The sequence below is a fragment of the Acartia tonsa genome, chromosome 6 (genome assembly GCF_053477335.1).
Source record: "Acartia tonsa isolate MP-2025a chromosome 6, ASM5347733v1, whole genome shotgun sequence".
Classification (NCBI taxonomy): domain Eukaryota; kingdom Metazoa; phylum Arthropoda; class Copepoda; order Calanoida; family Acartiidae; genus Acartia; species Acartia tonsa.
Window position 1 is genome coordinate 2,344,856 of NC_137265.1, and position 13,490 is coordinate 2,358,345.

The 13,490-nt window shown below is 30.2% G+C and overlaps 1 protein-coding gene across 1 annotated transcript in view; it reads right to left on the bottom strand.

Annotated features, from left to right (window-relative positions):
• The window catches only part of LOC145321471 (uncharacterized), a 43,696-nt gene that overhangs the window by 23,607 nt on the left and 6,599 nt on the right, over positions 1–13,490 (bottom strand). Inside the window, exons 5-6 of the mRNA XM_080162892.1 lie at positions 12,344–12,416; positions 9,674–9,762 (exon numbers count right to left, since the gene is read on the bottom strand). Coding sequence (XP_080019018.1) covers positions 9,674–9,762; positions 12,344–12,416 — 162 coding nt within the window. The remainder of the gene's footprint in view (positions 1–9,673; positions 9,763–12,343; positions 12,417–13,490) is intronic.

The following is a 13,490-nucleotide window of genomic DNA, read 5'->3' on the forward strand; positions in this document are numbered from 1 at the left end:
TCATCTTAAGGTCAATTAAGATTAAGAACTCTGTTTATAGTTGCGTCTGAGAGTATATTCATTAGGCAAATTGTTTTACAACTACCATAAAAACTCAATCCGTTAGCCAATCTGAATTTTATACAAGTGTATCGAAACAGCTTAAAAAGCCTCCAAAAAATGACGTCATACGATAAAAGGACCAATGAGAATCAAGTAAGAATTTTACCATTGGTCAATTACAGCATATACTGCCTCTCATTGGTAATTTTTTTGGCACTTTTATCTATTTTATTTATGTACATATTATGAGAATAGGTTGATATGGTACTTATGATCTTGTGCATAATATTTTATTATCATATCCATGTATCCCCAAATGATTAAGTGACCAGGGATGTAGGGCACATTAGGCTGTTTATTACACTAGTCCCCAAAGTCTTATAATAACGTTTTTTAATTTGTTATTTTAACAACCTTGGGGACTTTTATCGAATTTTGATTGGTTGGAGTGTCCAAACGTTTCAACCAATAAGTGTAATCTATAGAAGGTGCAATTTTATGCATCATCAATGAGGATGTACATTAATTCATCGGCTATTGTCTTATTCCTGTCTCCCTGAATGATTGAGTGACACAGAGAAAAGTATTTTATTTTTGAAATGTTCTATCCCTGTTGTCCCTGAAGTAAATTTATCTCCATTGTCATATCCCATTAGAGTAAAACACTAGAGGGAGAAAGGGTTAAATAACTGTATCTCCCCATCGCAACCACCTTATGCAACCCTTCTATTGGGTCATTGAAAATCAATCAATGGTGTCGCTTATATTGTCACAGCCAAGTAGCATAAAATGATTTAGAAGCAGACGAAAGAGGTCATTGAAAAAGAAAGGGAGGTAGTTGTCTGTATATAGATGTCTGTATATAGATCTGTTCATATCCCTGTTTCCCTGAATAATTGAATGACACAGAGAAAAATATTTTGTATCTCCATTATCCTATCTCTGTTTCCCTGATAATCTAAAATTTATATCAGTAATTTATATCTGTATTGTCTTATCCTTGTTGTCCCTGAAGTATTTTGTATCTCTATTATCCTATCTCTGTTGTCCCTGAAGTATATTTATCTCCATTGTCTTATCCCTGTTTTCCTGACTGATTGAGTGACACAGAGAAAAGTATTTTGCCACCAAAATTACTTGACCACTCCTTGTAAACAATTTCAAAAGATTCACATTTTTTCTTTAGTAGCGCAGTAACTCTTTGATTATTGTCTGTACGTCCGACTAATTAATCAACTGTCAATCTTGGCCATATAGATACTAAATACTCCTACACTTTATAGTGAGATTTGGTTTTACTTGACGCTGTGGTGTGCCTAAGGGTGGTGTAAAGGGTTAGAGCAACAGATCTATAATATAGATGTATATACAGACAACTACCTTCCTTTCTTTTTCAAAGACCTCTTTCGTCTGCTTCTAAATTATTTTCTGCTACTTGGCTGTGTTGGTTTTCAATGACCCAATAGAAAGGTTGCACAAGGTGGTTGCGATGGGGGAATACAGTTATTTAACCTTTTCTCTTTCTAGTGTTTTACTCTAATGTTAGGGCATTATTCCTAAAAACCATGATGGGAATATGAAGTAATTTAGAAGGTTTTACAACGCTGATTATGGACATGACTATCCTAGGTTTCGAGACTTTTTATTGGCATTGTACAAATGTTCAGTATTTTTAAGCATTATATTTTTTGTAGCCAGAGAAACATCATTTTAAAAGTACACCTTGGAATAAATTAAATAATCATATTTTATGTATTTTTTTAATATTCAAATGTTATTTTATACAATTTATTTCGTAACTTGTCTGTCTATCAATATTTATTATATAACTTTTGATTATGTAGATTTAAACAAAAAACTCTACCTAAGCTTAGATTTTTTTGGTATGAAAAACATCACTTTCCTAAATTGCATGTGCTGCTGATCATTTTAGGTGACGTGATTTGGAAAAATAGACTAAAGCCAATATATCTTTATTCTTTATACATATAACATTTGTTGAAAAGCTTAACCAGCTAGACATTTTAGAGATCTTTAGACAAAAAAAACTAATGGGTTTACTTGAATGTCATTTGTTTATCTTTCCTCGGATAAAATATCAACATTTGATTAACACAATATTGTTAATTAAAGCAATACATCTTAATCGTGGATTTATTTTATAATTTTACTTTAACAGTTACATAATAGGACTAGTGTAATATACTATAATGTGATTTAGAGGTGTTAATTAATTCTAAAACCCGTCTTAAGAAAATTGACCCTAGTAAAGTACTGGGAGGAGTGTCATCAGGTTTACTCAAATTAAGACCTAGAACAAAGAATTTTATTTTTCTGGTTTAACACTCCTTCTCTACTTTAGACCTCTCGTTTTAGTTTTATTTGTATTTAATAATAGGGAGGGAGGAATAGTTCATTAGAAAATAAACTAGTTAGCCTTTAAACTTTTGCTTGTGAAAATAAAGTATGTTTATAAAATATTTAATTACTTTATGTAATAAAGTACCCAACGTTTTTAAAAAAATATTTGGATCATGGAAAGAAAACAAAGTCATTCCTAAATTAGGACAGAAGTCACCTTCCTAGGAAGGACATAAGTAGCCTTCCTCAAGTAAGAATTTGTTAGATGAAGGGGCATAACATGCCTCCCTTAACAAAGATTTTGCAAGATTGAGGACATAAGTAGCCTCCCTTCACCTCACAAAACCTAGCTTTTTGATCCTTCACATAGCAAAATCTTGCATAAAATTGGTTTTTGGTCAATCACATAGCAAAATATTAGAAAACTTAGCTTTTCTGTCCTTCACATAGCTAATTCTTGCAAAACATAGCAAATTCTTGCAAAACATAGCAAATTCTTACAAAACATAGCAAATTCTTGCAAAACATAGCAAATTCTTACAAAATATAGCAAATTCAAATTCTTGCAAAACATAGCAAATTCTTGCAAAACATAGCAAATTCTTGCAAAACATAGCAAATTCTTGGAAAAACTTAGCTTCTCTGTCCTTCACATAGCTAATTCTTTGCAAAACATAGCAAATTCTACAAACATAGCAAATTCTTACAAAACATAGCTAAATTCTTTGCAAAACATAGCAAATTCTTGCAAAACATAGCAAATTCTTGCAAAACACATAGCAAATTCTTGCAAAAACATAAGCAAATTCTTTGCAAAACATAGCAAATTCTTGCAAAACATCTAGCTAAATTCTTACAAACAAACATAGCAAATTCTTGCAAAAACATAGCAAAATTCTTACAAAAAATATAGCAAATTCTTAGAAAACTTAGCTTTTCTCTGTCCTTCACATAGCAAATTCTTTGCAAAAACATAGCAAATTCTTGCAAAAACATAGCAAATTCCTTGCAAAAACATAGCAAATTCTCTTGCAAAACATAGCAAATTCTCTGCAAAACATAGCAAATTCTTGCAAAAACATAGCAATTTCTTTGCAAAACTAAGCTTTTTTGTCCTTCACATAGCAAATTCCTTGCAAAACATTAGCAAATTCTTTGCAAAAACATAGCAAATTCTTTGCAAAACATAGCAAATTCTTGCAAAACATAGCAAAATTCTTGCAAAACATATAGCAAATTCTTGCAAAAACATAGCAAATTCTTGGAAAACTTAGCTTTTCCTGTCCTTCACATAGCTAATTCTTGCAAAACATAGCAAATTCTTACAAAACATAGCAAATTCTTGCAAAAAACATAGCAAATTCTTGCAAAACATAGCAAATTCTTGCAAAACAACATAGCAAATTTCTTGCAAAACATAGCAAAATTCTTGCAAAACTTAGCTTTTCTGTCCTTCACATAGCTAATTCTTGCAATTCTTGCAATTCTTACAAAACATAGCAAATTCTTACAAACATAGCAATTCTTGCAAATTTGCAAAACATTGCAAATTCTTACAACACATTGCAAATTCTTGCAAAACATAGCAAATTTCTTACAAAACAATAGCAATTTCTTGCAAAACATAGCAAATTCTTACAAAACATAGCAAATTCTTGCAAAACATAGCAAATTCCTACAAAACATAGCAAATTCTTACAAAACATAGCAAATTCTTTACAAAAACATAGCAAATTCTTGCAAAAACATTGCAATTCTTCTTACAAAACATAGCAAAATTCTTGCAAAACATAGCAAATTCTTTACAAAACATAGCAAATTCTTGCAAAACATAGCAAATTCTTGCAAAACATAGCAAATTCTTGCAAAAACATAGCAAATTCTTGCAAAACATAGCAAATTCTTGGAAAACTTAGCTTTTTTGTCCTTCACATAGCTAATTCTTCTTGCAAAACATAGGCAAATTCTTACAAAACATAGCAAATTCTTGCAAAAACATAGCAAATTCTTACAAAACATAGCAAATTCTTGCAAAACATAGCATATTCTTACAAAACATAGCAAATTCTTGCAAAACATAGCAAATTCTTGCAAAAAATAGCAAATTCTTGCAAAACATAGCAAATTCTTGGAAAACTTAGCTTTTCTGTCCTTCACATAGCTAATTCTTGCAAAACATAGCAAATTCTTACAAAACATAGCAAATTCTTGCAAAACATAGCAAATTCTTACAAAACATAGCAATTTCTTGCAAAACATAGCAAATTCTTACAAAACATAGCAAATTCTTGGAAAACATAGCAAATTCCTACAAAACATAGCAAATTCTTAGAAAACTTAGCTTTTCTGTCCTTCACATAGCAAATTCTTGCAAAACATAGCAAATTCTTACAAAACATAGCAAATTCTTGGAAAACATAGCAAATTCTTACAAAACATAGCAAATTCTTAGAAACCTTAGCTTTTCTATCCTTCACATAGCAAATTCTTGCAAAACATAGCAAATTCTTGCAAAACATAGCAAATTCTTGCAAAACATAGCAAATTCTTGCAAAACATAGCAAATTCTTGCAAAACATAGCAAATTCTTGCAAAACATAGCAAATTCTTGCAAAACATAGCAAATTCTTGCAAAACATAGCAAATATTTGCAAAACATAGCAAATTCTTGCAAAACATAGCAAATTCTTGCAAAACATAGCAAATTCTTTCAAAACATAGCAAATTCTTGCAAAACATAGCAAATTCTTGCAAAACATAGCAAATTCTTGGAAAACTTAGCTTTTCTGTCCTTCACATAGCTAATTCTTGCAAAACATAGCAAATTCTTACAAAACATAGCAAATTCTTACAAAACATAGCAAATTCTTGCAAAACATAGCAAATGCATACGATGAGGGTCCCAAACTCAAAAACAAATTTTCAGCGCGATCCGACCACCGGTTCTTAAGATATGGTGACCTGGTGTCCTTGGTACCGACGGTAAGATTTGGGAAATGGTTTGAATCCTTAGTAAATTTGGCCAAAAGTCCAAAAATTTTTTGACACTTAGAATATTTTTGACCTGGTTTCCTCTCAGTAGGTACGCTTGGTGTCACCTGGGTATTTTTTGGACTTAGCCAAATTTACTAAGGATTCGAACCATTTCCCAAATCTTACAGTCGGTACCAAGGACACCAGGTCACCGTATCTCAAGAACCAGTGGTCGGATCGCGCTGAAAATTTGTTTTTGAGTTTGGGACCCTTATTGCAAGAATTTGCTATGTTTTGCATGAATTAGCTATGTATTGTAAGAATTTGCTATGTTTTGTAAGAATTTGCTATGTTTTGTAAGAATTTGCTATGTTTTGCAAGAATTAGCTATGTTAAGGACAGAAAAGCTAAGTTTTGCAATGTTTTGTAAGAATTTGCAATGTTTTGCAAGAATTTGCTATGTTTTGTAAGAATTTGCTATGTTTTGCAAGAATTAGCTATGTGAAGGACAGAAAAGCTAAGTTTTCCAAGAAATTGCTATGTTTTGCAAGAATTTGCTATGTTTTGCAAGAATTTGCTATGTTTTGTAAGAATTTGCAATGTGTTGTAAGAATTTGCAATGTTTTGCAAGAATTTGCTATGTTTTGTAAGAATTTGCTATGTTTTGCAAGAATTAGCTATGTGAAGGACAGAAAAGCTAAGTTTTGCAAGAATTTGCTATGTTTTGCAAGAATTTGCTATGTTTTGCAAGAATTTGCTATGTTTTGCAAGAATTTGCTATGTTTTGCAAGAATTTGCTATGTTTTGTAAGAATTTGCTATGTTTTGCAAGAATTAGCTATGTGAAGGACAGAAAAGCTAAGTTTTCCAAGAATTTGCTATGTTTTGCAAGAATTTGCTATGTTTTGCAAGAATTTGCTATGTTTTGCAAGAATTTGCTATGTTTTGCAAGAATTTGCTATGTTTTGCAAGAATTTGCTATGTTTTGCAAGAATTTGCTATGTTTTGTAAGAATTTGCTATGTTTTGCAAGAATTTGCTATGTTTTGTAAGAATTTGCAATGTTTTGCAAGAATTTGCTATGTTTTGTAAGAATTTGCTATGTTTTGCAAGAATTTGCTATGTTTTGCAAGAATTTGCTATGTTTTGCAAGAATTTGCTATGTTTTGTAAGAATTTGCTATGTTTTGCAAGAATTAGCTATGTGAAGGACAGAAAAGCTAAGTTTTCCAAGAATTTGCTATGTTTTGCAAGAATTTGCTATGTTTTGCAAGATGAAGGACATAAGCAGCCTTCCTAATGTAAGAATTTGTCAGACAAAGGACATAAGTCATCTCCCTTAAGTTAGATTTTGTTAGATGAAGGACATAAGTAGCCTTCCTTAGATCAATTTCCAGTGACTTCTGTCCTAATTAGGAATGACTTTGTTTTCTTTCCATGATCCAAATATTTATAATTATTTATCCTAAAACTTTGGGATTGATTTGTTGATTCTAACTAGCAGTGTACTAACATTTCCATCAATGATTATAATCTACAAAAGTGTTAATTTTGTTTATCATTCTTAGGCATGCATATAAATTTATCTTCCATTGTCTTATCCCCTAAGATCCCTGAGCGGAAACGTGCGTCTCTTTCTTAATTAAGCCCAAGGTCCGACATTTTCTGAGATACTTTGTTACAGAAACAGACGGATAAACGGATTACCTATTTTATATGAGGGTTAAAAATGAGTGGTTGCCAAACCTTTAAAACAAGCGTTGACAAGTAAAATTAATTACTTTTCTCTTTTTACCACAGTTCAAATCTAATTAGCTGAAAATATGGCTGTCAGACACTAAGTTAAACGTAAATTATTATGTTAGCATATATTTTCATTGGTAAACTTTGTACTGTAATTATATTATCATACTGGTACCCGAAGTTTTATAAGGCCTTTACACTTTGGAAACCCTTATTATTGGATTAGTTAGTTCAACGAATAATTTTTAGCTGTAGACGGGATAATTTTGTTCTTCATCATTAATGATCATTTTATCGTCTAAAGTCTAATCCCTTAAGATCCCTGGGTTATTTTTGGCATGCAGTTGGTCAAAGATGACATATTATAGATAATATTTTGCTGATATAATAGAAACACTTGCACTTAACAGGGAATCTTTACTAATGAAATTAGCACTGACTTTTGGCAATGGAGTTTTTATTTTGAAACCCCAAAATTGGCCATCTTTAAAGTCTATGAAAGTTAAGAAATCTTATTGAAAATTAAAAATATTTTTTCATATTTAACATTATGCTGTAACTGTTATAAATAAAGATAATAAGACAAGAAATAGATAAAATTTCTTTGAAAGAGCCAGTTTTTAAGTTAAAAATATAAGCCAAGGTATTGAAAAGGTTTTATTCTTAAAGATAAATATTGGTTTGACTTTGGCTTTTAAGTTTACCTACAATAAGACGTGGAATCCCTTTTCCCTGCTCTTTTATTATATCCAATCAGTTTTGGTTTACATTTTATGCTTCACCCCTCCTTTACTAATGATGTCTATTTGTTATCAATTTGAATTGCTTATTTTTGCTTTTATAATTTCTCTTTTAACAAATTTGTTATGAGGAAGGATAGATAAAAAGATACCTAGATAGATAGATATATATATGTTAAGACTTAGGTAAAAATTATATACATTTATTTACAATTTTACTTGCCTTTTTTATGACTTCTCTTTTAACTAATTTGTTTTATGGATAGATAGATAGATATACATATATGTGAAGACACATAGTATATATATGATATCAATTTGTTACCAATTTGCAATGCCTTTTTCAATGATTTCTTTTTTGGCTAATTTGTTTCAAGAATAGATAGATAAAAAGAAAGAAAGTTAGATAGATAGATATACATGTTAAGACACAGAGTTTATATGATATAAATTTGCTACCAATTTGACTTGCCTTTTTTTTGGCTTTTTATGATTTCTCTTTTAAATGATGTTTTATGAGGATATATAGATGAAAAAATAACTAGATTTATATGTGAAGACACATAGTTTATATGATATCAATTTGTTACCAATTTGACTTTTTTTTGGCTTTTTATAATTTATCTTTCAACAAATTTTTTTTAGGGATAGATAGATAAAAAGAAAGAAAGCTAGATAGATAGATATATATGTTAAGACACATATGTAAAATTATGTATATGTGTTACCATTTTTCAATGCCCTTTTCAATGATTTCTTTTTTGGCTAATTTGTTTTAAGGATAGATAGATAAAAAGATAGCTAGATAGATAGATAGATATATATGTTAAGACATATAGTTTATATGATATCAATTTGTTACTAATTTGCAATGCTTTTTTTGGCTTTTTATGATTTCTCTTTTTAGCTAATTTATTTTAAGGATAGATAGATAAAAAGATAGATAGATGGATAGATATATAGACACATAGGTAAAATTATATCAATTTGTTACCAATTTGGAATGCTTTTTTTTGGCTTTTTATTATTTATTATACAAATTTGTTTTATGGATAGATAGATAGATAAACATATATGTATGTGAAGACACATAGTTTATATGATATCTATTTGTTAAAAATTTTATTTGCCTTTTCTTGCTTTTTATTATTTCATCTTTAGCCTATTTATTTTGTGGATATTTAGATATAAGAAATCTAGATAGATAGATATACACATATGTGAAGACACATTGTTTAAATGATATCATTTGTTATCATTTTGATTTGCTTTTTATGGGCATTGTATGATTTCTCTTTTAACTGATTTGTTTTGAGAATAGACAGATAAAAATATATCTATGATACAAAGCAGAATGATGTCTGTCCGTCTGTCCGTCCCTTAAGATCTCGGCAACCACTGCACCGATCGGATTCTACTCTTCAGGGAATATACCTACTGGTCCTGTAGTGGTTTTAAGTTCTTTTCTTGGGGGGTGGGACACCCCCAACCTCCAAAAAAACAAAAAAAATCCCTCCATTCTTTTTTTTTCTGAAGATTTCCTTGGTCCTTTTACGAATTTCACCAAAATTTTTTTTGATCACCTCTTGGGGCAAAGATCCTAGAGGCTAGGGTCAAAGCCGCTAGTAGATAAATAAGATATATAAAAAATACTTATAGGTAGATAGCAGGGTAGATAGAAAGATAAATTGCCTTGGGGGAGGATGTTACAAAGGTCGTCTGTGCATAGCAAGCTCTAATACTGCTATGATATAGAAATCTATACTATAGATGGATAGATTGATTCAGAAGGATAGATAGATAGAAAGATATATTACCTTGGGGGAGGATGTTACAAAGGTCGTCTGTGCATAGGCAAGCTCTAATACTGCTACGGGAATCTTTTTGGGTCCTCATGGGCTCACATCTAAACATAAATATGCTTGTTAGAATAGTCCTATTGGTTTCAAACTTTGGTATAAAATCTAATAAACTAAGTAAGTCTAGAATCAATTGAAACATGTTGATTTGTAGCTATATTACAGGATAAAATCATCCTTTTGGGTCTCAACATTTGATAATGAAACGATTAGGAATGAGTAACAATTTAACTTTAGGTCTAGAAGCTATCTTTTGATCAATTTTCAATCATTTAAATGTTTTTCTCGTATTCATTCGAATCCGGTGGATAGGAACCGGTTCTCATCCATACGAAAAAACTATGTCTAGCATCGTATTATATCCAGCTTTCTACGAATATAGAAATGTACAATCATAAGATTAAAACTAGTTTTTTTAGCCGGTGACTTCGTCACCTCGGGGCTAAAAAAACTAGTTTTAATCTCATAATTGTACATTCTATATCCGCGGAAAGCCGTTTATAATACGATGCGAGAAATAACTATTCTTTCTATTTTATATTTGAAAATCAGAAGGTTGAGTTTTACACTTATGAATGTAGAATTTGAAGAAATATGACTTAGAAATAAAATTAAGAAAGTCATGGAAATATTTGTTTAATAATTCAGGATACAAAAAGAATCATTTTTACAAACAATTATGTCAGAACAGTTACAAGCAAATTTGTGTCTGTGTGACTTTTTCTTTGTGAAGCTACTCCTTAAATTTATACAAATAAGTTATTTTCATTGATGTTTTTCTAAATACGTTATCCTGAAAATAAAATTAAGAAAAACTTATTTATAATCCTCTTTTTTCTCCAACTGAAAACTGAATTTTAAAAAGTCCAATGTTTTGTTTAATCCATCAGATTATCGTAGGTGGCTAATTAAGAATCATTGCAGATTAGATTTAAATAATAACCAGAGAGCAGCTGTATGGTATATTTGGCGCGCTACTTTTTATGTTTTCATCCTTGTTTATTGAGAAAATCCGGGTGCGTCCCAGTATTTGAAAAAATGTTAATAGTTCTGACTCATATTTAATATTATGTTCATCATAACATAAAGAAAGCATTAAAGAAATAAATTCTTATTCTTATAAATCTATCGCATCGTATTTTAGACAGCCTTTCCCGGATATTGAAATGAGATATGAAAGCCAGTTTTCTTTGCCTGAGTACTTATGGGGCTGAATGAATGGGCTAACAAAATTGGTATTATCTTATGATTTTTTTATTGTATTATTCGTGGAAAATTGTCTGTAAAACGATGCTATACATGTATTTTCAGTATGTCTGAGAACCGTTTCTATTTTGAAGCCATACACTAGAAATATTTTTGTAAAACTCATAACGCTATATTCAAACTTGTATTCTATTCCTTTATCCCTGCCATAAACACCACAGGTGGTAGTAAAAAGTAAAAACAGGGCTTTCCAAAATTTGGTTTTCGTGTCATTCTTTACGTGGTTTCTTTTTGTGTCGGGAATTGTCAAATTGGGTAAATGATAAAAAAGTAAGGGACCTGTTTAAATTTTCTATTGAATTTAAACTTAATATGATGATTCCTAAAACAGTAATAAGCTGATAATTTATATATTTTTAACAGATTTTTACTCTTATATTTGTTCTAAGGCCATGATTTTAGAGATGGTGATTCATTTGACGTTTAGGCACTATTTTTATATTCATTTTATGGATTATTTACAATACAAGTTTTTTATTTACATATTTACTTTCTTATCTTTACAGCCCTGAATATATATCCGGGGTCGAAAGGTAAAACAAACAATAACTTTTTTATCAGCAAGGTGCTACATTTTTTATTATATAATTTTTTATGAGTGTTTGATAAAACGTGCAAAAACCTATTCTTCATATTAGCAGTTACACAGATCTTTTAAAGCTTTCAAACTATGTTTTAGTTGCAAAATATATTAAATTCTAGGAAACAATTATTAAATTTTTATAAGATAGAAGGTAGCATAATAAGCTAAAATCTAGAATTAGCTGAAATTCTAGGGATATTGTAATTGGGCTGTTTTACACGAACACTGTAAACTAGTTATATTGTAGAAGAGTAAATAAAAAAAGCTAAGAAGATACCACATAACAGGATATCAAGTTAAAGGAAATATTTGCTTTCCAAAGCAAAGCTTCTCTTCGATTCAGCTAAGCTTTCGGTTGGTTGGTGCATTAATATAGACATCAAAGATGAAACAAAAGAAGCAGAAATGGATATGGCATTTTTTGGGGAAAAAAGGTTAATTCTAACTTTTCCGCAAGTCATTAAAGGTAATCATTACTTGTACATTAAGATATAATAGAAAAAATATGACAATAACCCTTAAAGAACACTACCCCATATTTTGAAATAAATTAAGGATAAGGGGAGTTTCTTGCATTAGGTAAGGTTATTTTGAGTACTTGGTATCTCCGTAAGGTTAAGACACCGCAAGTATAAGCCCTGAGAGCTAGGAGCCCCCGCTTAGGGAAAAAATTCCCTATCCTCTTATTTTTAATTCATTTTAAAAGGTATTGATGCTTGATGTGTTCTTTGAGAAAAGCACCAAAAAGAATCTCATATTATAGAAAGATAGTTATTTACCTGGGTAATGGCCTAACAGGCTGATCTGGATGTCCAAGAAGGATACTGGTCGTAAAGCATTCTCGATATGATCCTAAATACAAAATTACAACTTTAATACATCATCATACTACTGACAGAAAATCCCTCAGATTGGATGAATTATTTAAAAGGAATTTGATGTTAGTGTATGTTGACTATATAATTGCACCTTTTAAATTAAATATTTTTTTCAATGCAATACTAAACTAAACAAGAACAAACTTCTTCAGTAGAAAATATATTTCGATTTATTCAAGCCATCTCAATTTTAATGGTTTGATAGTTTCTGTAAAACTATTTTTTTAAATTTTTAAACGGACAAACGGACTTTCTTAAATGAGTGTAGAATTAAAAAAAAACTTTCTGAATTGTACCTATCCCGTTACAGGAATCATCAAACAAAGTTTCAAATCGATGGTACGATTCTAATATAACTAAATTAACGAGCAACGCTTTACGTTATAGAAGAATTGACATACAGTAAATGTAAAAGGCTTCGCTTTTAAAAATAAAATATGTGAAAGTTAGCAGAGAAAAATTCTAAGGGTATAAAAAAGTGGCGGTTATAGTCATAACATTTAGGATTATCTTGGCCTATAAATTCAGATTCTCAGTGTAACTTTTAATAAACTTTAATACTATGGATATAGGAATAGAAATATCGCAAATTTAAAATCAAAATATATTTAACCATGAAAAATTTCAATGAAAAATATGTAATTTAGGTATGTAATTTCACAGAAATTCTGCTTTAATTTTGCTCAGATATTATCAAACAGTTAGGAAATTGAATGTACTCCTATTATCGTATGCTGGTCTGTGACTGTGAATTTTTGTTGTAAAAAAGTTACTTAGGGTATCAGTAATGAAATTATACTATAAATCAATTTAAAAAAACAAAGTTTTTAAGCCAAAGAATACGATAACGTGGTTATAACACTTTTGGTACCAGTGTAATTTATAGTTTAATGCCCCCTCCCTCTGGACTTTTCTCCCAAAAAAGCTCCATAAAGAAGAATAGTATGCTAGTACACTGTAATACACTCAAGTACCATACTGGTATATTTGCTGGGAGATGTTATTAAAGGTATTTATTTCAACCTATTTGTAACAAAGATGTGTAATT